General features: G+C 54.4%; 1 protein-coding gene across 1 annotated transcript; it reads right to left on the minus strand.

Moving 5' to 3' along the window:
* Positions 1 to 587: 587 nt before the first annotated feature.
* Positions 588 to 21,707, minus strand: BPIFB1 (BPI fold containing family B member 1). The gene is made up of 15 exons (XM_075527789.1): positions 21,593 to 21,707; positions 18,472 to 18,613; positions 17,739 to 17,846; positions 16,995 to 17,135; positions 16,209 to 16,290; positions 11,851 to 11,914; positions 9,885 to 9,970; positions 8,246 to 8,425; positions 7,089 to 7,142; positions 6,391 to 6,549; positions 4,372 to 4,439; positions 3,469 to 3,514; positions 2,512 to 2,575; positions 1,606 to 1,682; positions 588 to 620 (listed from the first exon to the last, which is right to left on the minus strand). The coding sequence occupies exons 1-15, from the start codon at positions 21,705 to 21,707 to the stop codon at positions 588 to 590; spliced, it is 1,419 nt and encodes a 472-aa protein (XP_075383904.1).
* Between the last annotated feature and the right edge of the window lie 1,961 nt (positions 21,708 to 23,668).

Genomic DNA, 23,668 nt, shown 5'->3' on the forward strand with positions numbered 1-23,668 from the left:
CACATTTAATCCTCACCATGGCCTCCGAGGTGGGACTGCGAGTCTACCCATTCTACAGAGAAGAAAACCGAGGCCAGAGAAGGGGAGCCACCTCCCAGCCTCGTACAACCAGTAAGTGGCTTGGCCAGAACTCAGAGCTTCGCTCACCGCCATCAAAGCCTCTTGTTTAAAGAGTCCTCGGTCTAGCACACTGCCAAGTCCAACCAGTTCCCCATCTTCGTGGCCTTGACGTGGACCCAGAAGGCAGGAGGAAAAACTCGAATTTCTCCTTCCTGAAGCCCAGGGAGGGGGCAGTGACCTTGCACCTCACTCCCACAGGACCCACAGATGTCTCAGTCACTTCCTGGGTTGGCTCAGGGATGTCTGAGCACAGGTCTTGGGCATCTTCCAAGCCCTCCAGGGGCCAAGTGACGTGTGTGCTGGGATAGAGATGAACCATGTGACAAGAGTCACCGTGAAGTACTTGTTTATTGCAGTCTCCAGAGCTTGCCAGGGGCCCACCCTCTCCCCCACTCCCAGTCAGGCATCCTTCCCTGGAAGACCACGCTCTGAATCTTCATGGGGAGAGAGGAGAGCTGTCCAGGGCTCTACAAGGAGGCCGGTGTGATCACAAGGGCATCCTGGAATTAGAGGAGAAAAGTCAAATGGAGTCTTTCCCACCTGACGCAAGATCTCTGCTGGCTGGTCCTTGACCAAGGAGCCCTGGTGGCCTCGTGGTTCTGTGTTGGCCTGTGAACCATCAGGTCAGCAGTTCGAAACCACCAGTCATTCCTTGGGAGCGAGACCCACAAGAGCAGGTCTACCTTGTCCTACAGGGTTGCAGTGAGTCAGAGTGGACTTGATGGCACTGAGGTTGGTGGCTTTTGGTTGTTGATAAGGTACCTGCTGGCACTCGGAGGCCATGACCCTGAAAGCATTCACCAGAATGACCATAATAGGAGGGCCTTATGTGTGAACAGTAGCACCAGGCAGCGGAGTGGGGGGGTTTCTGTTTGTTCATTTGTGTGGCCTCAAGTACACTCAAGCATGCCCGGCACACAGTAGGCCTTCCAGACATATCACTGAATGAATGGGAACAGCTGGAGGTGTACTGACCCCAGGCCAGTTCTGGTCAGTTTTCCACCCTCTAGAATCCAGATCAGGTGAGAGGCCTGGGCAGGACCAAGGTCCCCCAATGAGTGGAACACAGCCTGGGCCCCCATCCCAGGACCCTCCCAGCCCAGCTGCCCTCCCTCAACTACACCTACTGCCCCTAGGGCTTTGGAGCTGCAGTGTTCTCCCATGGAGCAGCTGGTGGGTTTGTGCTGCTGACCTTCAGTGAACCTTCAAGTCCTTAGCCATTGGGCTGCCAGGACTCCTCAGTATCCTCCCCTGTTCCCTCCTGCCCCTCCCACTGCCATCGGGTCAATGCTGACCAATAGGGACCCTGTAGCACTGGGTAGAACTACCCCGTGGGGTAGAAAGCCCCGTCTTTCTCCCTCAGAGAGCACTGGTGTATTTGAACTGCTAACCTTGTGGATCGTAGTCCAACACATAACCACACCATCACTTGGGTCCTTGTACACTCCCTAAGGCATTTAAGTTATGTCCCCACAGCCCACTCACCTTGGTAAGAGACAAGGAAACTGCCTCAAATCCTAAAGCCTCCGTGATGGAAATTGGGATGCCGGCCCGTAATTTGCCTGCAACAACAATGCGGTCATAGACAGGCAGTCCTGCCTCGGGACTTACCAGGGATTCTGCGGGTCTCCTCTGCCTCTGCACGCCTGTTCTCTGGCCCCCCAGCACCCACTTTGTCTCTTCTCCCCACCCTTTGCTTCTGACACCATCTTCTGGCTGCTCACCGCATATACACCCTCCCATCCTCTCACGCTCCTGCTCAAGAGCCGCCAGGGGCTCCCATGGTCCACAGCAGAGGTTTCCACAGGTTGAGCTTCCCCACACGAATACATACAGGAACGGAGGAAGCAGGGCTGGCAGTGGGTTGCTGGCCTAGAGGGAAGTTCCACCTTCTCTCCCAGCTCCCTCCCGCGAGCCCACAAGCCAAGGGTTGAGCCGTGGAAATGGAAGTGCTGAGCGCTGCTGTGTGGCCAGCGTCCCTGCAGGAAGTTGATCTCAGGGCCCCAGTGTACATGAGTGGGTGACGGAGGCTCTGGAGAAATGAAGCCGTTTGCTCGAGGTGAACAGCCCATAAGAGGGGGCACCAGGCTTGAACCCCGTTCTGCATAAGGCAGCTCCAGGGAGCGCTGGTTGTCTATGGACACCTGGGAGTCCATGAGGCTGGGCCCTGCCCGGTGTCTCTGAGTGGCCCAGGCTCTGGACTCGGAGAGGTTTTCCTAGAGTTGGGAGAGGGGAGGGGGGGCGAGGTCAATTCCAGCTGGCTAGGCAAGAAACTGCCTGGTAGAGTTTGGAGCTGTTGAAAGGAAAATGCGTGCACAATGCAGGAATGTAAAGGGTCCTCGAGGGGGACCCTGGCAGGCGCACAGGGAGGAGGGGGTGGCAAAGACTCACCGTTCTCATTGGGCAGCAGGACGGCCAGCAGGATCTCAGTGATGACGTTCTTCAGGAGCTCAGGCTGGGAGAGAGAGGGCACTGTCCCTCTGTCCTTCCAGCTGTCCCCAGGACAGACACCACCCAGCAACAGGGGATGAGGGGTGGCTGGGGAGATGCCAGAGTCCAAGGGGCTCTCAGGCAACCACCCCTGGGGCCTGGCTGGGGTGAAGGAGGTACCAGAGGGAATGGGGTCCTTGGTAGTCAGGACTTAGGACTGCTCCATGGGAGCCCGGTCCTGGTTTTCACGGGGAAACCTCCCAGGCTTAAAGTAGTTTCAACTTCACCTCCTTCTGAGGAGTTGAAATAGTGGACATTTTAGATGTTTTGGGACTCAAAAGTATTTTAAACTTTAAATACTTATAAAATGTCTCAAAACAAAATGAAACGAAACCCTAGGGCCAAAGGAGACATAATGGCAGGCAAGGCCGTCCAGTCTGCAAAGCTGGTTCAGCCCGATGCAGAGGGAGAACCGGAGGGCCCGCAGGGAGGAGGCCGCCCAGGGGTCGCCCAGCGAGTCTGCGTGAGCAAAAGGGGACCGTGAACCTGAGGGGTGGTTTTCTAACGGAGGCACCGAACTTGATGGAAGGAAGAGTGTGTAACTGTGCACGTGAGTATCTGGCCGTGTGTGTGTCAGTGTGCGCATGCACGCACGTGTTCTCGGCTGGGCAAGCATACAGTAGGTGCTCAGTAAACACCTGAGCCAGGAGTCAGTGGCTGCTGCCTGGACCTCGTCCCTCTTCCTGAACAGCTAGAAGGTCCAGAGCCACAGCTTTCCCACAAGTCCTGGGGCAACCCTGGCCTGATGCCCCCATTCTGGGACTTGGGGACTTGGCAACGTGGAGTCTACCAGAGTGCTGCCCATGTTGGAGACAAGTCTTTGGGGACCAAGCAGCTGGCCCTGCTGTTGGTACTCACGTTGAATAGGCCGATTCCCGAGTTCATCAGTTGGATTCGATCAACGCTGTAATGGAAGATGCTTATGAGAAAGGCCCCTGGGGACTCGATCCTGTCTTCCCCCCTTCCTTCAGAAAGTATTTATTGAGCACTTACTCTGTGTAGGGGAGCCCTGGTGATGTAGTGGTTACTTGTGAGACTACTAACTGCAAGGTCAGCTGTTTGAAACCATCAGATTCTCCATGGGAGACAGACAGGCTTTCTACTCCAGTCAAGAGTTGCAGTCTTGGAAACTCACAGGGGCAGTTCCACCTTGTCCTACAGGGTCGCTGTGACAGGGACACCTGATTCCCGACTCTGGTACTTGCTGCTCTACTGTGTGGGAATCCGGGCCTAGGGGCCAGCTATGCGGGTTTTTATATGTGGCACCATTAAATGGACTTGAAAACCCATCATGTGTGGGCCGATCCAAACACCTGGTGGATGTGAGATTTGTCCCGGGAGGGTCTGGTGTGCCCTGTGACCCACTTCTGGGGCAGCAGGGATCAAGTGGGCTGGGGGAGAACAGGCTGGGTACCAGGGGACACGATGTCGGGGTGCCCTCTCACTGCCACCGATCCCTAGTGTTGGTTCAGTCTTGGGCATGCCCAGAATGGGCCGCCCAGGGCTGAGAGTGTGGGCAAGAGGATGGGCGGGTCAGCCTGGCCTGTGGCTTCGACCAGGCCTCTTCCATCTCCTTCCCTTTGCCTATGCTCTGTTGGAGACCGCCAGAGACTGCAGGCCAGGGAGGCCCACAACAGCCTTGCCCCATGCTCAATGCCCCATGCTCGGGCAGCCACAGAAGGCTCTCCGTTCCAAGAAACCTGATGCCCCAGGGCGTGCCCGCTCCGTCCCTGGGGTCTTCCCAGTGACTTCCATCCTTACCTGATGCTGTTTAAGTTGAGCAAAAGCAGGTCCCCTTCGGTGTAAAACTGAGCTTCTGAGTTTGCTTCCTGCAGGAAGAGAGGGTGACGCCCTGCTAAGAGGAGGCGTCAAGCGTGGGGTGTGGGGTTACGCCAGGAGGCTCTAGGGCAGCGGTTCTCAACCTGTGGGTCGCCTAATTCATACAGTAGCAAAATGACAGAGAAGAAGTAGCAATGAAAATAATTTTATGGTTGGGGGTCACCACCACATGAGGAACTGTATTGAAGGGTCGCGGCATGAGGAAGGTTGGGGACCACTGCTCTATGGTGTAGCTGACATGGTCCGAATCTCAGTGACAGGCTCTGTGACCATGCAAAGGCAGTGACCTCCCTGGGCCTCCCTGTCCTCATCTGCTGGACGGGATAACAGCCATGCTGCTGACCGGAGCAGTCCAATCAGTCCCGACTCACAGCGACCCCGTGCACAACGGAATGAAACACCGCCCGGCTCTGGACTGTCGCCCCAACCACTGTGAGGGCTGAGCCCACTACTGCGGCCACTGGACAGTCCATCTCGTGGAGGGTCTTGCTCTTTCTTTCCCAAGCACTATGTCCTCCTTCCTTACTTGACAGATCCAACATTGGATTGTTGTGGGGACGTCATGATGGAGGCCACAGTGACAGCATCAAGCCCTCTTCACTGTGTGCTGAGCCGAGATGGAAGAGTTTTATAAGCCTAGGAGGCTGGTCCTATTGCTACTGCATTGTAGAGCTCAGGAGGAACCTGGGAGCCTAGTGGTTTTGTGTGGAGCTACAATCCCCAGGTCAGCAGTTTGAAACCACCAACCACTCCAATGGGGAGAGACGGGGCTTCCTACTCCTGCAAAGAGCTGTCATTTCAGAAACTCACAGGACAGTTCTGTCCGGCCCTATGGGGTTGCTCTGAGGCAGCATTGACTCGATGGCAGTGAGTTTGGCTTGGTTTGGTTTGGGTTTGGTAGAGCTGAGGAAATGAGGGACAGAGTGTAAGTGGCCATCTGGAAACTGCTGACCTTGATCTTACTAGGAAAGTCACCCACTGAGCCAGGTCACAAATATGGGGTCCAAAGAGGAGCAGCCATTTGGCTTCTGGGCTGGAGTGGCTCAGAGGGCAGTGTGGCGGGCTCCAGCTCCAGGTCAGCTGTCCTGGAGATCAAACTTGTCTCTGGGAAAGTTCCTGCCATTGACCAGGGAGGGTCCCACCAGGCTGGTGCGCGCGCGTGACTGTCATTTAACCCAGGACACTGGGCTGCACAGCTCCGGGGGTACCCTTCCCCTTGTCGTCTCTGTGACCGTGTGCCGGCCGCTGGGCAAAGCATCTCCACTGGAAGCACCGTGTCAGCTCGAACCTGCAGAGGAGTCTTCCCGAGACGGCAGCCTTGAAGCCAAAGGACAGCGCCTGCCTCATCTGCTCCTCTCCCCTGCCTTCTTTAACGGACAGTGCGGGTGCCCCTGCCTCAGCGGCGGGCAGTGTTGCTGCTCGTGGGGCACACCTGTCCCTCCTCTCCCCCCTCTTGAACTGAGCTGCCTTCCTTGCTGTGGGGGAGGTGGTGGTGGTGATGGTCCCCTTGACCACTGGGAGCCACTGGCGACTAAGGATGGACAGACAAGCTGGGGTGCCAAAGGCCAGTCCTCTTGTTTCAGTATGGGCTCCACTCTGTGGACCCGTGAAGGGACAGCCAGCTGGAAGATGAAGGCCGCCAGCCGGGGAGGAAGAACAAAGATACGATGGCCTGCACACCTGGATCTAGCTGTTCCTGAAGGCAACCTCATCCAGACTTTTCACTTAATGTAGTTCCTGGGATGCATGGGAGTTCAGATCCCACCCCAAGTTCCCTAAGAAGTGTGCAGGTCAAGGGCTGCTCCCCCTCCCCAGAGCTCCAAACTCTTGGTTCACAGTTCTTCTCCCTCCCCCATCCTTGTTGGGTGGCAAGTTTGGTGGGCATGTGTAGTGAAGCAGGAGGGGCCCCCAACCCCAGGCTGCTGCTGGTGTCGCACTCACGATGCCCAGGGTGAAGAAGGGTCGGAGGACTTCATTTGTGGCGAAGACCTCAAACACGATCAGCTGAGCCACCTTGGCGTTGCCCTGCCCCAGAAGGAGCTGGGGGGCGTCCTGAATTAAGACCTTCACAATCTGCGTGGGCCCCAACAGATCTGCAGCCTAGAAAGACATCAGGCCCACATGTGACACCCTCCACCCCCAGAACCTGGCTCAGGCCCACAGGCCCTTGGGATCCCATGTGGTCCCATGTTGCCTGGCCTTGCCCAGCTTCTTTGTCCTATCCTCCCACCTCCACCCCCGCTTCCTCTCTGTGCTCTGGCCAGCCCCCTTCCTCCTTCAAGATCTTCCTACTTCATACGTAGCCTTGGGCTTTGTGGTTCCATCTGCCTGTCTTCCCCTTCCCTCCAGAGAGTCCCTCCCTGACCTCCCAGAACTATCAGTTGTCCCAGGAATGCTCCAGAACCCCTGGACCCCGGCCTTGGTCACTGTCCCTGTAAATGAAATATTATCCATCTAAGTATTTGACTTGTTCCCTCTCTGTGAGGACAGGGACTTGCTCTGCTAAATTCACAGCACTGGGAGGAAAGCAAGCAGCTCCCCCCAGCCCAACTCCCATGCCTCCCCCAGTGTTTCCCCAGATGCCTAGGTAGAGACCCCAGTGAACATCCACCAGGCTGCCAGAGGACAAATGGACTGACCTGTCCACTGATGGTCTTGATGCTAGACTTCAGCTGGCGGGCAAGCTCCGGAAGCTGAGGGTGAGAAGAGGTCAGAGTAGGTCAGCCAGAAGGGCCAGGGGAGACAGATGGGCCTTCTGTGCCCCACGGTGGGGGTGATAGGGTCCTTGGACATCAGAAAAACTGGGTGGGCCTGGCAGTCCTGGCCATGCATGCCAATTGTTTGGGAAACAGCCCTGTCTGCTGCTGAGGAATGGGGGGCCCTCACCCACCCGACCCTTTCCTGTGGCCAGTGGTGGTGCCCGAGGGTCTTGTGGGTTGTGCCCACTCCTGGAGGACACATAGATGTGAACCCACGTTTTACCACAGCCGTGAATGTGGTTGCTACTGGCAACCTCATCCCAGCTCCTCCTCAGAGTTCTCCTTTTTAATTAGCGGGCATTTGCTGCCTGTTAGCTGACCTAAACTCCGTCTCCCCTCCCAGGACTTTGGGCCAGCACTTTCTCCCTGTTTCCTTAGCAGTCCACCTGTATGGAGCGGGTGACCCATTCTAGGGGATCCGTGGTGGTCCTCTGCTGCCCTGCACTGATAGGATTTCAAGGCTGAGTCAGTGTCCAGGCTCAATCGGAAAGGAAGGCTCTGACCATGAATGATGTCTGCCCCACACCCGAGGAGCTCTTAAGGAGTTGTAATAGGTATGGCCATTGAGCTGCTAGACACAGGATCCGCGATTGGAACCCACCAGCTGCTCCAGGGAGAAAGATGAGACTTTCTACTCCCGCAAAGATTGACAGGGGAAGTTCTATTTTGTAGGATTGAGTCGCTGTCCTGGGAATTGACTTGACGGTAGGATGGATTTTGAAGTCCCGGGCCCCCTAGTGGACAGCAGTGGTATAACGGTCTCGATTGCCTTATATCCATCCAAGTGGTATTTGTCTTCTCTGGACAGATGTGTATGCACCTAAGATGCCCTTTGGCTGGGCAGGCTGCCCTTTGGTGGAGGACAGGATTGGAACCTCATGGGGAGGACTTTGGATCTGGCAGAGTAAGCAATGGATTCTCCCTAATTGGAGGGAAGTCAAGGAGCCCGGCAGGGGAGTCCTAGTTGGGATCCAGGGCTCCCCGCACCTTCTTGGACTCAGGAAGTTCCCCTAGTGAGGTCCCGCGCTGAGACTTACCACGTAGTCCAACAGGACAGCCAGTTCTTCTGGAGGGACCAAGGCAGCCACCGCAGAACTCACCACATCCTGTCTCACAGCGAGGCTGAAAGGGGCACTGTCCAGCGACGGCACCGTCAGGGATGCCGCAGAGCTGTTGAACCAGTTGGTCACCTTGCCCTTTGAGTCCAACAACTTGGCCTGAAGAGACACAGAGCCAGGAACTGACGGAGACTTTGAACTTCCCAGCTAAGCCTATCACAACAACCCAGAAGGAAATGACACCGTTCCGTTTCTCTCTCTGCTCTGCATTTGCTCCCAGGGAGCTTAAGCCTAGAATTCAGTACCTTGGTTAGCTCCAGTGGCTGGAAATGTCTGCTCCACCTGAACCCCCCAGATCATTTCAGGTGCCTCAGTGGACACTCAGGCATCTCATACCATTTGGCTGAAGGGGACATTCAAAATGGCAACATGAAGGGCAGTCATGCTTGATGCAAGGGAGCTACAGGAGCGGGACTCTGGGCTGGCACGGCCTCTCTCAGAGTTCAGCACGGTGTGGAAGTGCGGCTCCACATTTATCGAGTGCTAGCATTTCCTAGGGAGCTGTGTTGGTGTAGAGGATTATGCACTGGGCTGCTAACCTCAAAGCCAGCAATTTGAAACCACCAACCATTCCCTGGGAGAAAGATGAGGTTTTCCACTCCTGTAAAGAGTTACAGTCTCAGAACCCCACAGGGGCAGTTCTACTCTGTCCTACAGGATCTCTATGAGTCAGAATTGACTTGATGACAATGAGTTTTTTTTTAAAAGAAAATTTCTGGAGGAGCCCCAGTGGTGTACTATCAGCAAAATCAGCAGTTCGAACCCACCAGCTGCTCTGAAGAAGAAAGGTGAGGCTCTCTTAGCCCAGAAAGAGTTACAGGTGAGGGATCACAAAGGGGCAGTTCTAAGTTGTTCTGCAGGGTTGCTATAAGTCAGAATTGACTCTATGGCAGTGAGCTTGTTTAAAAAAAAATTAAAACATGTTCTGTTTGCCAGCCCCTACTCTGTCCCATTTCATCCTCTCCTTGGTGACTGTTATAAAGTCAAAGAAACCAAGAAGAAACCTTTCCTGGATGAATTTTGGTGGCATAGAAGCTAAGAAACTAAGAAACCTAGAGCTGAGGAACCAAGGCTCAGAGAGGTAAAGAAACTTGCCCAAAGCCACACAGCCTGAGAGCACTGGGCCTGGTAGAGAAACAGATTTGGGTAACTCTCAGTGAAGTGTCTCAATCCTGGGCTCAGGCAAGTGCTCTGAGCAAACCGCCCTGGCCTCTCACTGCCACCAAGTTGATGCCGACTGACAGGACAGGATAGAACTGATCCTGTGGGTTTTAGAGACTGCCACAAGCCTCATCTTTCTCCTGCAGATCCACTGGTGGTTTTGAACTACTAACCTTACAGCTAGCAGCCCAACTCGCCATCTGGGGAAATCAGAGTTGGAGAAGTGATCTCCCTGGGCCTGTATTCTTCGTGGGGTCCTTAAATCCCACCTGTTGGGTTTCCTCCTGAGATGGTTTCCATGGGGTGTGACTTTTCTGAGTCAGGCATCGTGTCCTAACCGTGGCTGGTGTAGTAGTCCCTGACCCTTGACCTTCAGGGGAGACCCTGTGCCACTCACCTTCAGGTTAAGCTGCACGACGTTCTTCTTGATGGCAGGAGACAGGACATCAAATTCCAGGTGGTTAAAGCCCAGGGGGATGGGTGCTGTTCGGGAAGAACATTCTGTGAGGGTGGTGGGCAGGGTGGGGCGGACTGAGCACAAGGATGATGGAGATGCTGAGGATCACAACGATGATGGTGGGGATGCTGAGGATCTAAACCCTTCACAATCACCCTAGGAGCTAAGGCCCTGTGGTTACCCCATCTTACAGATGGAAAAACTCATCCAGCTCAGCAAAGTGGAGGGACTTGTTCAAGGCCCTGTGTGCACTGAATTCATGGTTTAGGCAAAAATCTTGCCTATTGCTTGTAACGCTTCATCTCTTCTCTGCTAGAATGGCGAGCACCTTCCCGCGTGCAGTAGCGTCTGGTCTGGGATATCGGTACCTAGCTGTACACATCTGTTCGTTTCACAATTTCCACAGGTGGCCACCAGGTGTCGATGATGTCCCACCTGCCCTGGCTGCAGGCTCTGCCCTTGACCCCGCCCACTACACTGGAAGCTCCTGCTCTGGGCCCAGGAGAGCAGAGGAGCCCACCTAGGTTTGAGCATCAGCGACGGCAGTTACTGTCTTCTCACCTCTGAGCATTTGTTGCTGTTGCCAGACGTGCTGTCCAGACCACTCATAGTGACCCTCAGGAGGCCAGCGTGAAACACTGCCCAGACCTGCACCATCTTAGAGCCCATTGCTGCAGCCACTGTGTCCGTCTATCTTGTCAAGGGCCTTTCTCTTTTTGGCTGCCCCTCTAACGAACCTAGGAAGGGCTAAATGAACCCCAAACTCACTGCCGTTGGGTGGACGCTGACGCATGGCGACCCTGTAGGATCAGGGTCAAACTGTCCCTGTGTGTTTCTACTCTTTACGGGAGTAGAAAGCCCCCTCCTCTTTCCTGGTGGTTAGCAGCCCTACGCTAACCACCATGCCAGCAGGGCTCCCGTGGCCTCAAGCCTGACTGGGGCCTCTCATGTCGAGAACGTCCACTCTGAACCTGGACAAAAATATCTGATTTTCTCAGAGCCTCCATTTCTTCCTCTGACTGCCAGGGCGTCTAAGGAGTCAGTGTATGTACAATGCCTAGCCCGAGCCTGGGCCCATGCCCATCGTAGGTGCTGCAGGTGTGTGAATGCCAGCTTCTTCTTTCCACTCCTCTCTGACTGCCCTTCGAACCAGCCGGTTCCGGCTCCAGAAGGGTAGACGACAGCGGTGATTTTCTCCTTCCATCAACCTCCACTTCACAGGAGCCGCATCCTCCCATCTCTCGGGGGAAATGGCCTCTTTTCCTGATTGCAGCTCTGTGGCTCTTCCCTCGGCCCCTCCTCTCCCATGTCCATTCTGGGTGTGGTGACAGTCCATCACACAGCCAGCCAGCACACTTTGGTAAGCAGGTCTCTGTGCCAGACCGAGTGTCCGGTATGTGCCTAGAACTCCCTGTAAGCTTTTAATCCCACCGCAGCCTGATTGGAAAAGAGGAAGGCCTCTGCTCGACAAGCTGGATTGATGCAGTGGCTGTAACACCAGGCTCAAGCTCAGGAGCGATGGTGACGTGGGCGCAGACTCGGGGGGCATTTCAGCCTGTGGTTCAGAGGGTCCCTGTAAATAGGAGTGAACTTGATGACACTTAAAGACAGCTGCTGCCGCCACCACAGGCCTTGGAGGCCAGATGGACAGGAGAGGACGGACGGGAGGCCGAAGGGCAGGGTAGGGGCTTGCCCAAAGGATGAAACAAGCCGGCAGCAAAACTAGGATTTGAGCTTGAACTCATCCTGGGGCCTTTCCCGTGGGCCCTCCTGGCCTCACACAGAAGCCTGTGCATCGTAGGTGCCTGTCAGCCCTGGGCAGGGGGCATCTGTGGCTCATCCCTCCTGTGGACGAGTCCAGGTGGCTGGTGCAACCTGACTGGTAGAGAGAGAGCAGGACACCTACCTCTCACGAGGCGCAGGAGGTCCGCGTGCATGTCCTTGAAGGATGCCTCAATCACGGGGCAGAGCTGCAACAGCATGAAGGCAGGGGCTTCATCAGCGAGGGGGCCGGACGCACAGAGCGTCTCGCCCAACACTGCCGGTGTGTTCCCCTACGGGGCCCATGTGTTCTCCTGGGGACAGCTGGCCATTGGCTTAGTAGTTCCATGTGCTAGGCTATGATCCTCAAGGACAGAGGTTCAAAACTGCCAGCGCATTCTGAGGGAGAAAGATGGGGCTCTCTACACCGTGAGTAGCCATGGTCTCAGAAGCTCTCAGAGGCAGCTCTACCCTGTCCTGGAGGGTCGCTGTGAGTCGGCGTTGGCTCCATGGCAGTGAGTGTGGCATGGTTTTGGGGACATATTTTAGTTGTTGCAACTTGGGGGTGCTGTGCTATTGTCACCTAGTAGGGAGAGGCCAGGGTCACTACCAAGCATCCCACCCTGCTCAAGAGAGTCACTCCTTCCAACTAAGAAGTGACTGCCTCTGGGCGTGGATGGCAGTGCCGTGGCCCTGAGACTGGCCTTCCCTGGTGCTGTTCTCGCCTGGACCGCCTTGAGGGAAGCCTGTGACTCATGTGGGACCCCCCCCCCCACACACACAGTCTTTGCTCTCCCTGCTTGGAGGCAGCCCATGTTTTCCATTTGACATCCTTTTGTCTTAGGTGCCGTGGGCCTGGTGGAAGAACCTTCCAGTTGAGCATTCCCTGCCGCTGGCCAGTGTAGCAAAGCCAGTGAATTGTGGTGGGAAATGGGGTGGTGATGGAACTCCGGTTCCTCCTATCATTTGCTACCATTGAGAACTGACCACGCACTTTGGGAAATAGTCATGTTCCCCCCCAGGCTCCATGATCCCCTGTGCTCAGCTGCGTCGCTGACCCAGAATCCAGAGAGACCAGAACCTCCCAGCCGTGCACCGTCGTCCCCTATGATTACCTACCCCACTTTCTTTCTACCAGCGGGGCTCATCCGGGTTGCACATTCGGACCCTCTGTGGCACCAGGCCCCAACAGAGGCCGATGATACCGGTCTCTCTGAGGTGGGACCTGGATGTCAGGATTTTATATCCTCTGTCTAGGAGGTTCTGATGAGCAGCTAGAATTGAGACCGACCGACGGACCCCAAAATCCAAAACACAGTCTTATTCCCGAAGAGTCCATTCTGACTCGTAGCAATCCTACAGGTCAGGGTAGAACTGTCCTGTGGATTTCTGAGACACGTACTTAAAAAAAAAAATTAAATACTTGTATTGGAGACTCTCACATCTCTTATCACAATCCATACAATCATCCACTGTGTCCAACACATTTGTACATATGCTGCCATCAACATTTCCAAAGCATTTTCTTTCTACTTGAGCCCTTTATATCAGCTCCTCATTTCCCCCCTCCCTCCCCAACCGCCCTCCATGATGGACCCTTGATAAGTTATAGATTATTATTTTCATATCTTACATCGTCCTCTGTCACCCTAAACCCACTTTTCTATTGTTTGTCCCTCTGGGAGGGAGTTATTATTATTTTTTCCCCCATCTTCACTTTTATTTATTTTTTTAATTAGGAGCTCATACAACTCTTATCACAATTTGCCCCCAAATGTGTAAAGCACATTTGTACATTCATTGCCTTCATCAGTCTCAAAAAATTTGCTCTCCACTTAAGTCCCTGGCATCAGGTCCTCATTTCCCCCCTCCCTCCCCACTCCTCCCTTCCTCATGAACCCTTGATAATTTATAAATTATTATTTTGTCATATCTTGCCCTGTCCGACATCTCCCTTCACCCACTTTTCTGTTGTCCGTCCCCCAGGGAGGAGGTCACATGCAGATCCTAGTGATCGATTCCCCCTTTCCAACCCACCCTCCCTCTACCCTCCCAGTATCGCCACTCATACCACTGGTCATCCTCCCTGGATTCCCTGTGTTTCCAGTTCCTATCTGTACCAGTGTACATCCTCTGGCCTAGCCAGACTTGCAAGGTAGAATAGGGATCATGATAGTGTGGGGGGTGGGGAGGGGGAGAGGAAGCATTTAGGAACTATAGGAAAGTTGTATTTTAATCGTTGCTACATCGTACCCTGACTGGCTTGTCTCCTCCCTGAGACCTTTCTGTAAGGGGGTGTCCAGTGGCCTACAAATGGGCTTTGGGTCTCCGCTCCATGGGAGGGAGTTATATGTTGATCCTTGTGATCGATTCTCCCCCCCGCCCCCCGCCTTCCCCTAATCCTCCTGCTATCTCTATTCTCCTTGTTGGCCCTGAGGGGTTTATCTATCCTGGATTCCCTGTGTTTCCAGCTCTTATCTGTAGCAGTGTACATGTTCTGGTCTAATCCAATTTGTAAGGTAGAATTGAGGTCATGCTAGTGGGGGGCAGGAAGCATTAAAGAACTAGAGGAAAGTTGTGTGTTTCATCAATGCTATACTGTACCCTGATTGGCTCACCTCTTCCTTGTGACCCTTCTGTGAGGGGATGTCCAGTTGTCTACAGATGGGCTTTGGGTCTCCACTCCATGTCCCCCCCCCCCCACCATTCACACTGGGTATGATTTTGTTCTGGGAGACACGTGCATTTTATGGGAGTAGAAAGTTCCATCCTTCTCCCTCTGAGCACTTGGCGGTTTCCAATCACTGGCCTTGCTATTAGCAGCCAAGACACAACCACTACCCCTCCAGACGGACACCAGCCCAAGACACAACCACTAACCTCCACACGGACACCAGCCCAAGACACAACCACTACCCCTCCAGACGGACACCAGCCCAAGACACAACCACTAACCTCCAGACAGACACCAGCCCAAGACACAACCACTAACCTCCAGACAGACACCAGCCCAAGACACAACCACTAACCTCCAGACGGACACCAGCCCAAGACACAACCACTACCCCTCCAGACGGACACCAGCCCAAGACACAACCACTAACCTCCAGACAGACACCAGAGGGGCTTATTCAGCATTTGTAAAATGGACTCCTGTCAGATGCCGACCCCCCCCCCCCCAAAGATGCTACGCCGTTTCCCCTCACGGTCAATAAGTCATTCGTGTGCCAGGGCAGCAAAACTAGGGAAGCGTGGGGAGAAGCGGTGTGGTCCTGGAAGGCCGGCCTCTCTGATCGTTTGCTTCACTCGGCGTTTCCCTTAAACACGCTACTGCACAAAGCGCATTACAGCCTCATGCTCCTGGCACTCCCCCGCCTTCACCTTTTCCTCTAAGGAAAATATGTCTGTCAGCAAAGCATGAGCTCAGATACGGGATGACTTTGTGGGAGGGTGGGGCAGCTTTAGAGCTGGGTTCTACTTTGGGAGATTCCCACTTTTGGATAGAAGAACAAAATTTGCCCCCCAAAATACAAATAAAACCTCACCCAAGGAAAGCAACATTTTACGAAGCTATTCACTTCGCGATCCCTTCAAGAAGGCTGCCGGGAATGGCTTAGGCAAGCGTTAGATACTAGGCAGCCATTACAGAACCATGACCGTGGCTCAGTGCCACAGAAACAGGGCACCCTGGAAAGATGCTCGCCAGTCTGTGTTCATGCCGAGGGCTGCCACAGAGGAAACCAGGCGCCCGAGTAGCTGGAGAGCGGAAGGCAGCGAGCAGAGGGGGAAACCTTTGTTTCGTGAAGACAGACTTGGGAGGCTCGTCTCCCCAAATGGTTTTGGTTATCCAGTCATCTTGTCTATTAAAACACTCAAACTACAGCCCTTCCTGTTCCTGCATGCGAACACTATCTCTTAAGGTTCTTTCCCTTTCATGTATCTGTCTGGTGGAAGCACCATACGGTAGTATGCCTAGGATTTAGCTGACCGCAAGGTCAGCAGTTCAAATCTACCTGCTGCTCCACAGGCGAGAGATGAGACTGTCTGCTCGCGTAGGCTGCACAGCCTCAGACACCCTCTCTGGAGTCCCCGAGAGACAGAAGTGACTCGGTGGCAGTGGCTTTAGCGCGTGATAGCACATCTCTTCCCAACGCCATGCTGACGTCACCTTGGTGGTCTGCAATCACCCGCAGGCAGTTATGGCTCAGCAGTCAGCAGACACTACAACCAGGGGTCCCTCCCCACCCCCGCCCGCAGAGCTCCCTGTGCCAAGTTTGCCAGCACATCAAGGCATCAGCCTAAGTCCTCTCGGCAGAAGGTGGGGTTCACTTGTCTTGAGCTCAACAATCTGCCAATGGTCCCATTGACTACGCTTAGTCCTGCCTGAAAGAATTAGCCAGCCCCAGACATTTCCACGCGTTTGCAGTTCCAGCCCAGATCCCTGTAGTCCCCACAGTGTTGGGGAACAGTCCTCCCCGCCAGAGAGTCCTTGGTTCCCCTTACCTGACTTTTCACCAGGTTGGGCAGGGCTGGCATCAGGAGGCTCATGACCTTGTCGGCTAAGGAGTTGACCAGGAAAGACAGCCTTCCAGAGAGGAGAAGGGACAGAGAGATTCGGAAGTGTCAGAGAATGTCGCCCCTTCCCTGTGTTCCAGCAGTGGGGATGGAGTCCAGGGAAGGAAGGAGTTTGCCCGTACGGCTTCATGGCTTGTCAGACCAGCTCTATAGGCCAGGACTAGCCCAGGCAGAGAGTCCTCTGGGACCAGAGTCAGAGAGAAGGGTTGTCATGAAACTTGTGTGGACTTCGGGAGGAGGGTCGTGGGCTCATCTCTCCATTCTCCTGAGAAGGAGAAGGAAAGCCCAGTATTTTTGGGCAGCCCCGAGGGGCACCACATACCAACCACACCAAGCTGTTTATGGAGGTTGGCTGATCGAATCTGGGAGGTTCCAGCTCCACTTCATAGCCATGGAAGGTGAGGCCCAGAGAGGTGATTCGGACAGTCTAGGCAGCAGCTGTGGCTGCCTGATCCCAAAGCCTTTGATTTCACACCATGACTCCACCTGAGTGTCTCTGGGGCGGTTTGAGGGGGTCCTAGGAAGGAGGCCCCTCTCTACCTTCACTGCTTGTCCCGCCTTCTGGCTCTAAGCTTTGAATCCCACCGTGATTGCTTCTATCCTGGTGACTTGCTTCCTAGACCCAAAGTCAGGAGTGACAAGTGTTTTTCTTTCTGGGTCTCTTGGAGAACCCCCCCTCATGGCGGAGCCCAGTGGGAGGCTGGCTGTACTCACTTCTGCAGCAGGCTGATGCGCAGGCTCCCATGGCTGTTGGAACATTGGCTGAGGACCAGGCCGCTCCCGCCACTCTTCATTTGGATGGTGGCTTGGACCTCCGTCTCCATGTGCATCTCCACGATGGTCTTGACCAGGGGTCTAGTGGGGGTGGGTGAGAGGGTGGGTGGAGGCACCAGACCCTTTGAACACCCCTCCAACCTGGAGACATTCGTTGTCTGCATCTCCTCCCGCTTACTCGGCTTCTCCCCACCCCCCACTTCTTGTCCCCCACACGTGCCATGCTTGAACTTTAGCGTCCTCTCCAGGTGGAGACCCCACCCCTATGACAGTAGCTTCCAATGTTGTAACCCACTCTTTGCTCGGATGTCTTAGCGGAGTCTCCAATTGAGCAGGGACAAAACTGAATTCCCAAATGTGCCCCTCCCCCCACCCCCCATCTTCATGGCTGGGCACGCCATCCTTCAAGGGCAACACCTCGGGAGTGGTGGTTGATTCCTCTTTTGCTCCACATCCAATATTTCAGGGCACCCTCCCCTCTCTACCTCCCTGCAGAACAGCTCCAGAATCTAATCCCATCCTCCCTTCACATGCAGTAAGGCCACATCCTCACCTGGACCCACAAGGCCCCACATGATCTGGTCCAAACTGCCCTCTGACCTCACTTCTCACCATCCTCCCCCTATCCCTTATGTCCCCGCTCCCTCCCTCTGAACACGGCTCTTCTCTCTGGAATACCCTTACGTGTTAAATCCAGCCACCATATCCAAGGGGATCTTGACCACCAGCTCTTGGCCATCGGTCGAGGGTTGCACTTGCACCTGGAGGATGCTGGCAGAGGTGACCTTCAGCCTGGATGGGATGCAGAAGAGATGAGAATCAAATGAGCATTGTCCCCAAATGTGTACCCCTGTCTTTCCCATGTCTCTTGGGTATCTAGCCAGCAGATGGATCCCAGTCCTCGGTGACTGACTCCTTCCCAGTATGGTGTTCTCCCACGCCCCGCCTCACAGCGTATGACTGGCACTCTTCCCTCTCTTGGCTGGATCCCAGATCCTTGGACTGCCTGTGACCCACCCCCTCCATTTACTCCTTACCATGGGCTGGAGCTGCAGCCTTCCTGACGGACCCTCCCACCCCCGTGCCTCTGCTGAGGCTGGCTGTTTCCTTCTGGTCTCTTAATGAACTCTGAGTCATTAACCCCAGCCAATGGGAAGACTTGTCTCATTCCCACCTCGGTGACCTTGGTCTGGGGTTCCCTCTATTAAGAGTTTCTGTGTCTCTGTCTTGTGGTGACTGTTCACTACGCTGGGAGCTTCTCAACGAAGGGGTTTCCTCTGATGCCCTTTCCGCATCCAGGCAGAGTGGACACGCATTGGGGCTTGTGGACTGAGCATGTCAAGTCCGCTCAGGGCAGCAGAGCAGAGGGGTGGCGTGGGTCGGGGGGATTTAGAGACGTGTGCCCTGTTTTACTTACCAGACGATGTATTTCAGGATGGAGTTCACTAGGCTGCCTATCACGGGGATGCCCCCGGCTGGCTCCCCTTGCATGGCATTGAGCAATGGAAGCTGGTGCAGGATGCTGACTGCATCGTGGTCCTTCAGCTCCTGCATCAGCTCTAGAGGAAGAGCCAACAATCAGGGCCCGAGGAGGAAGGCAGGAAGAATGCATTGGTGGGGGCTTCAGCCTGGGAAGGATATCACTCAGGAATCCTTGGACTCTGATGGCAGGTAACAGTATGGATGACTTCATCTTGCTCATCTCTGTTGTGTAGCTGGGACCATGAAGATGGTGGCCCAGATGTGTCATGTTCAAATGAAAATGCGTGAAGCTGGAGACACTGTAGGGACCATTCACAGGCTGGTAGAGAGCCAACTTCTGCCAGGAGAGTTGGCAAGTATGCTCAGAACATGGACTTGTAACCTCTTCACCAGCCAGTAGGCCAGGGGTTCTCAACCTGTGGGTTGCGACCTCTTTGGGTGTCTAACAACCCTTTCATAGGATTTGCCTGATTCATAACAGTAGCAATATTATAGTCATTAAGTAGCAACGAAAATAATGTTATGGTTGGGGGCTCACCACAACCCGAGGAACTGTATGAAAGGTCGCAGCATTCGGAAGGTTGAGAACCACTGCAGTAGACAATAAATCCAGAGCCAAGAGACAGGGACCTCACAAGGTCCTGTTTGGGGAGGTGTTAGTGCCCAAATACAATTATTAACAATTCTCTGATAGTCATGCCAATTCTAGGAACCTGTTGTCCAAAGAATCTCAGGCACTGAGCAGAGAAAGGAGCAAGCAGAACCAGAAGGGAGTGAGTCGGCAGCCTAGGTGTCGGTACCTCTAGACTTCCAGTCAGAGGCCATCTGGCCTATGTGCAGCGAAGACCAGAGCACCTGAGAGGTGATGCCCCAGGAGCAGCCCTCAGCCAATGACTGAGAAGCCATCATCCCTCAGGTGAGATGATCCAAGTGTGTATCCCTGATGGTTTTCCAGGGCCCCTGTGCTCAGTACAGTTATTGCCTCTCAACTACACATTACCCTTTTTGCTTGCTCTGTGATCATGGAGGTGGGCCTTATAAAATCTCTCCTCTGACAGCTGGCACAGTGCTAAGCCCTGTTGATGGAAGCTCTGGAGGGACACTGGAGGGGGAAGGGACCTCTCTTCCTGGCCCATGGATATACCTCCTGCTGATCTCTGTGGAGTCAGTGTCCAGTGGCTTTGGGCAGCAAGTTCAGCGGCACTCCGAAGAGCAGCTAGTGAGTTCTCTGAGCTCCCAGCTCACTTCCAGATTATTTTCTTGGGACGGCATCCCAGTGAGTCAACATCAACATTAAACCTCTCATCCTTCTTTGAGGGCTTCACAGAGAATTCCGAATTCTGTAGGCATCTCGGCAGATGAACCTCTGCTTGGAACCACCTAGCAAACGCTACCATCAAATGCTACCATCCAGTAAGCTTCACACCACAACCTCTTCCGTGAGGTTTGAGCACCAGCTCTGGAGAAGACTCTTCCTCCCCAAGTTTGTTCTGTCTCGGGGACCCTTCCCCATCCCTGGGGTGTCCTTTGGAGTTCTTGTTCTTTTCTCTCTCAGCCAATGTCCTATTACTCCAAGCCCCCTAACAATTCTTTCTATTACATTTATGGATTGCAAGTTCTCTGTGGTTTCTGGGCCCCCCTCGGCCCTACTGATGAATACAGTGTTCCACCGGCTGAGCTCCAGTCTCCAGAGTGCTGACTCCCTCTCTCGGACTTGTTCCCCGCTCTCCTGCAGGGGTTTTCTGTGATCGCCTCCCAAAGAAACCATGTGTGCTTAGCTTCTTATGCTGGGGGAACCTCAACCACAGGTGCTGACCTCCACGCTGCTTCTGACTGAGAGCTCTCTGCTGCCTGGCCTGCCTGGGGAATCCAAGTCCCTGCCCATCCAGCCTGAGCACAGGGCCACGACGTACAGAGGTATGGTCCACTTAGTAAGTTAGTGGTGGACTTCCTAAGCTGACTGAACATCCTTCTTCCTGGGAGACCACAACTGAGAACAGGGCTTCTCATTTCCCCACCAGAGGGTCATTGACCTGTCTAAAGACATTTCCAGTTGTCCCTGGAATGCTATAAACAGCCTGTAAAGTACTGAACAGATCTCCCCAACAAAGAGTTAATCCCTGCCACTGAGTTGATCGGGCTTATAGCTACCCTGTAGGACAAGGGAGAATGTCTCGTGTGACTTTCCAAGACTGTAATTATACAGGAGTAGAAAGCCTCATCTTTCGTCTGTGTAGCAGCTGGGGGTTTGGAACTGGTGACCTTGCAGTTGGCAGCCCAACGTATAACCACTACACCACCAGGGCTCCTGAAACAAAGCGTTATCTGAGTCTCAATTGGCAGTAGTACTGAGAAGCCCAAGTGTAGAGTTTAGAAAGGGCTTGTCAGTTCCCATTGCGCCGAGTGCTCCCAACCCCCCTGAGAGGCAGGCCCTCTTGTTGGATCCAGAGGCGGCAGCTGGAGGCTCAGGGATGTGCCAAGTTGCAGGAGTGGAGAAGGATAAGGTGGAGGGCTTGCTCCAGAGACTAGCAGGACACCAGGTCTAATGCAGAAGAGGGACTTTCATGAAGGGGTTGCAGGCAGGCCAGTTACATCATCACACATGGTCAGGCACCCTTTCAGAAGGGCATGGAAACTTAGAGCGGGGCATTCTTGGCACCGCAGGAACTAAATTATGGGATACGAAGATTCACAGAATCATGATCTCTTGAGATCACCACTGCCATCGAGTCGATGCAGACTCATAACGACCCCTGTAGGACAGGGTGGAACCGTCTCCATGCGTTCCTGGACCACAACACTTTATGGGAACAGAGAGACTTACCTTTCTCCCGCAGAGTGACTGTGTGTTCAAACCGCTGACCTTTTGGTTAGCAGCTCAGTTCATCGCCCTATAACCCACCAGGACTCCTTCCCGAGATCACAGACATCCCCAACTTTGTAGTCTGTCCAGAACTTTTATCCTGGAACCATGCCTGGCACACCCTCAGTGATGGGCGCTCCGTCCCACCTCCCCAGTGCTTTATGGTGTTGTGCCTTGCGTGGCCAAGACTTACTTTCTTGGATGACTTCTGGACCTAGGTTGAGAACCGCAGGGGGCATGAGGGTGGCGTGTACCAAAGTGGCTGCCAGCAAACCACAGATGAGGGTGAAGGCCCGTTGGCCGGCCATCTTCCAGCAGGGGTGGATGTCAGAACCTGGGTGGGTACAGGGGGCCCTGTTGGATGGTGCACTGGGACGTGGGGTTCAGGGGAGGCTGTTTAGGGCAGTGGTTAAGAGTGTGGGCTCTGGAGCCTGACTCCATGTATCTATGAGCATGTCCTGGCCTGGCTGCTTGCTAGCTGTGTGGCCTTGGACAAGCCTCTAGCCTTTCTGTGCCTCTGCTTTCTCAACAGACCAATGGGCCCCATACTTCTTTAATAATGCTGACTCACTGAGTTGACATCTGGAAGGCATTTAGCATCGTGTCTGACACACGATGAACGCTTGGGAAACGTTGACTATTTTCATTTAGGATGAAAGACCCCACATCCTCTGTGCTGCGCCCCCTACTCTAGAGTGCTTGAAGTTCCCAGAATATGCCTGGTTCTCTCCTGGGTCTGTGCCTTACCCACACTCCACTTGCTTCCTGATCTGCCTACCGAACTCCTATTCATCCCTTAAAACCCTGCTCAGGTACCACCTCCTCTGTACAGCTTTCCATCTCCATCAGGGATCCTGGACCACACTTGGAGAATCATTGTCTTGGGAGCTGGTGTATCCAGGATGGAATTTTGGTGGCAGGAGGGAAACGGGAGTTCAGGCAGACCCCAAAAATGCTCACCTATGTGGGTCCTCTTACATGGGAAACCTTTCTCACTTCCATCGAGAAGATTCCGACTCACCGTGACCCTCTGACTTCTGAGGCTGTAAAGCTTGATCAGAGCAGATAGCCTTGTCTTTATGCCTTGGAGTGGCTGGGGGGTTTGATCCGCCAACCGTGAGGCTAGCAGTCCAATGCTTACCCTATAGCGCCACCAAGACTTTCCCTAGTCAGTGTCAAAACTCAGTTTGTCCCTTGCCATAATGTCTTGTCTAAGAAGCCTTCCCTGTCTACCCTCTGCTATGTCCCTGGTCTTCTCTGAGCACCACACTGACCTGCACTGAGAGTCACTGCAGATGGGGACAGTGTCTGATGTCTTTCTTTCCTGTCATCTCACTACTGCACGGGCTGGGTCCAGGGTACCCAGTGTGGGCAGAGGTCTGTCAGGGGATCAAGCTCAGGAGGAACTCCCTCAATCTGGTCCCCTTGCTAGGCGAGGGAACTGGGTGCCCCTCACCCCCTAGGCCCTGACCTTTAGAGTGCCCAAGGGACTGTAGTCTGGGTCCCAGCCTCCCTCTTGCTCCTGACCTGACCTTGGCAGGTATCACTGCCCAGAAGCTAGCTGGCAGCCTAGTCCTGAGCCCCTTCCCTGTAGCCTTACCTGGACGCGGGCAGTCGTTGCCCACCACTCTCTGCTCCTGAAGTGGGCCTGCAAGCCGAGCCTTATATCCTGTCTTGGTCAGCCCAGCCCATCACTCTTTGCATGTTGGCTGAGACCTCTGGCAGGGTCAAGGTCTCCAAGGTAAATATTTGTGGCTCTCTGTGAACCACAGCCCCGCCCGGAGGTAGCTGCGGAACACCAGCTTCCTGAGCTTTGGAGAACGGAGGGTCTGGGCTGGCATTCAGGGGGCAGGTGAAGCGCTGGGGCTGGCGACCAACGGGCTGGATGGGGGACAGTTTGGACCATGCAAGGGGCCCCTGTTTCCTGGGAAGTCGATGCCCTGCGGCAGTCATGACAGGAGTAGCAAGGTGGCTGGAAGGAGCCCTGGTGATGCAGTGGTTACGAGTCAGGCTGCTGACCACAAGATCAGTGGTTTGAAAGCACCAGTCACCCCCCAGGAGAAAGATGAGGCTTTCTACTCCCTTAAAGAGTGACAGTCTCACAAACCCACTGGCGCAGTTCTACCCTGTCCTATAGGCTCACCAGGATTTGAACCAGATCCCGAACAGGGCAGCCTACACAGTGTGGCAGACCCAGGGCTGTCCTGGGGACAGACAGCAGCTGAGTCCTGGCCCCGCTGCTCCCATGCTGGGTGCCTTGGGACACATT

The sequence above is a fragment of the Tenrec ecaudatus genome, chromosome 12, assembly GCF_050624435.1.
Source record: "Tenrec ecaudatus isolate mTenEca1 chromosome 12, mTenEca1.hap1, whole genome shotgun sequence".
Classification (NCBI taxonomy): Eukaryota; Metazoa; Chordata; class Mammalia; order Afrosoricida; family Tenrecidae; genus Tenrec; species Tenrec ecaudatus.

Coding starts and splice junctions, on each gene's coding strand:
- BPIFB1 (XM_075527789.1), bottom strand. CDS start 21,707: ATGGCCGGCCAACGGGCCTTCACCCTCATCTGTGGTTTGCTGGCAGCC. Junction 18,614..21,592: donor TCCAGAAGTCATCCAAGAAA/GTAAGTCTTGGC, acceptor CTCTTCCTCTAG/AGCTGATGCAGGAGCTGAAG. Junction 621..1,605: donor TTTCCTTGTCTCTTACCAAG/GTGAGTGGGCTG, acceptor CTCTAATTCCAG/GATGCCCTTGTGATCACACC.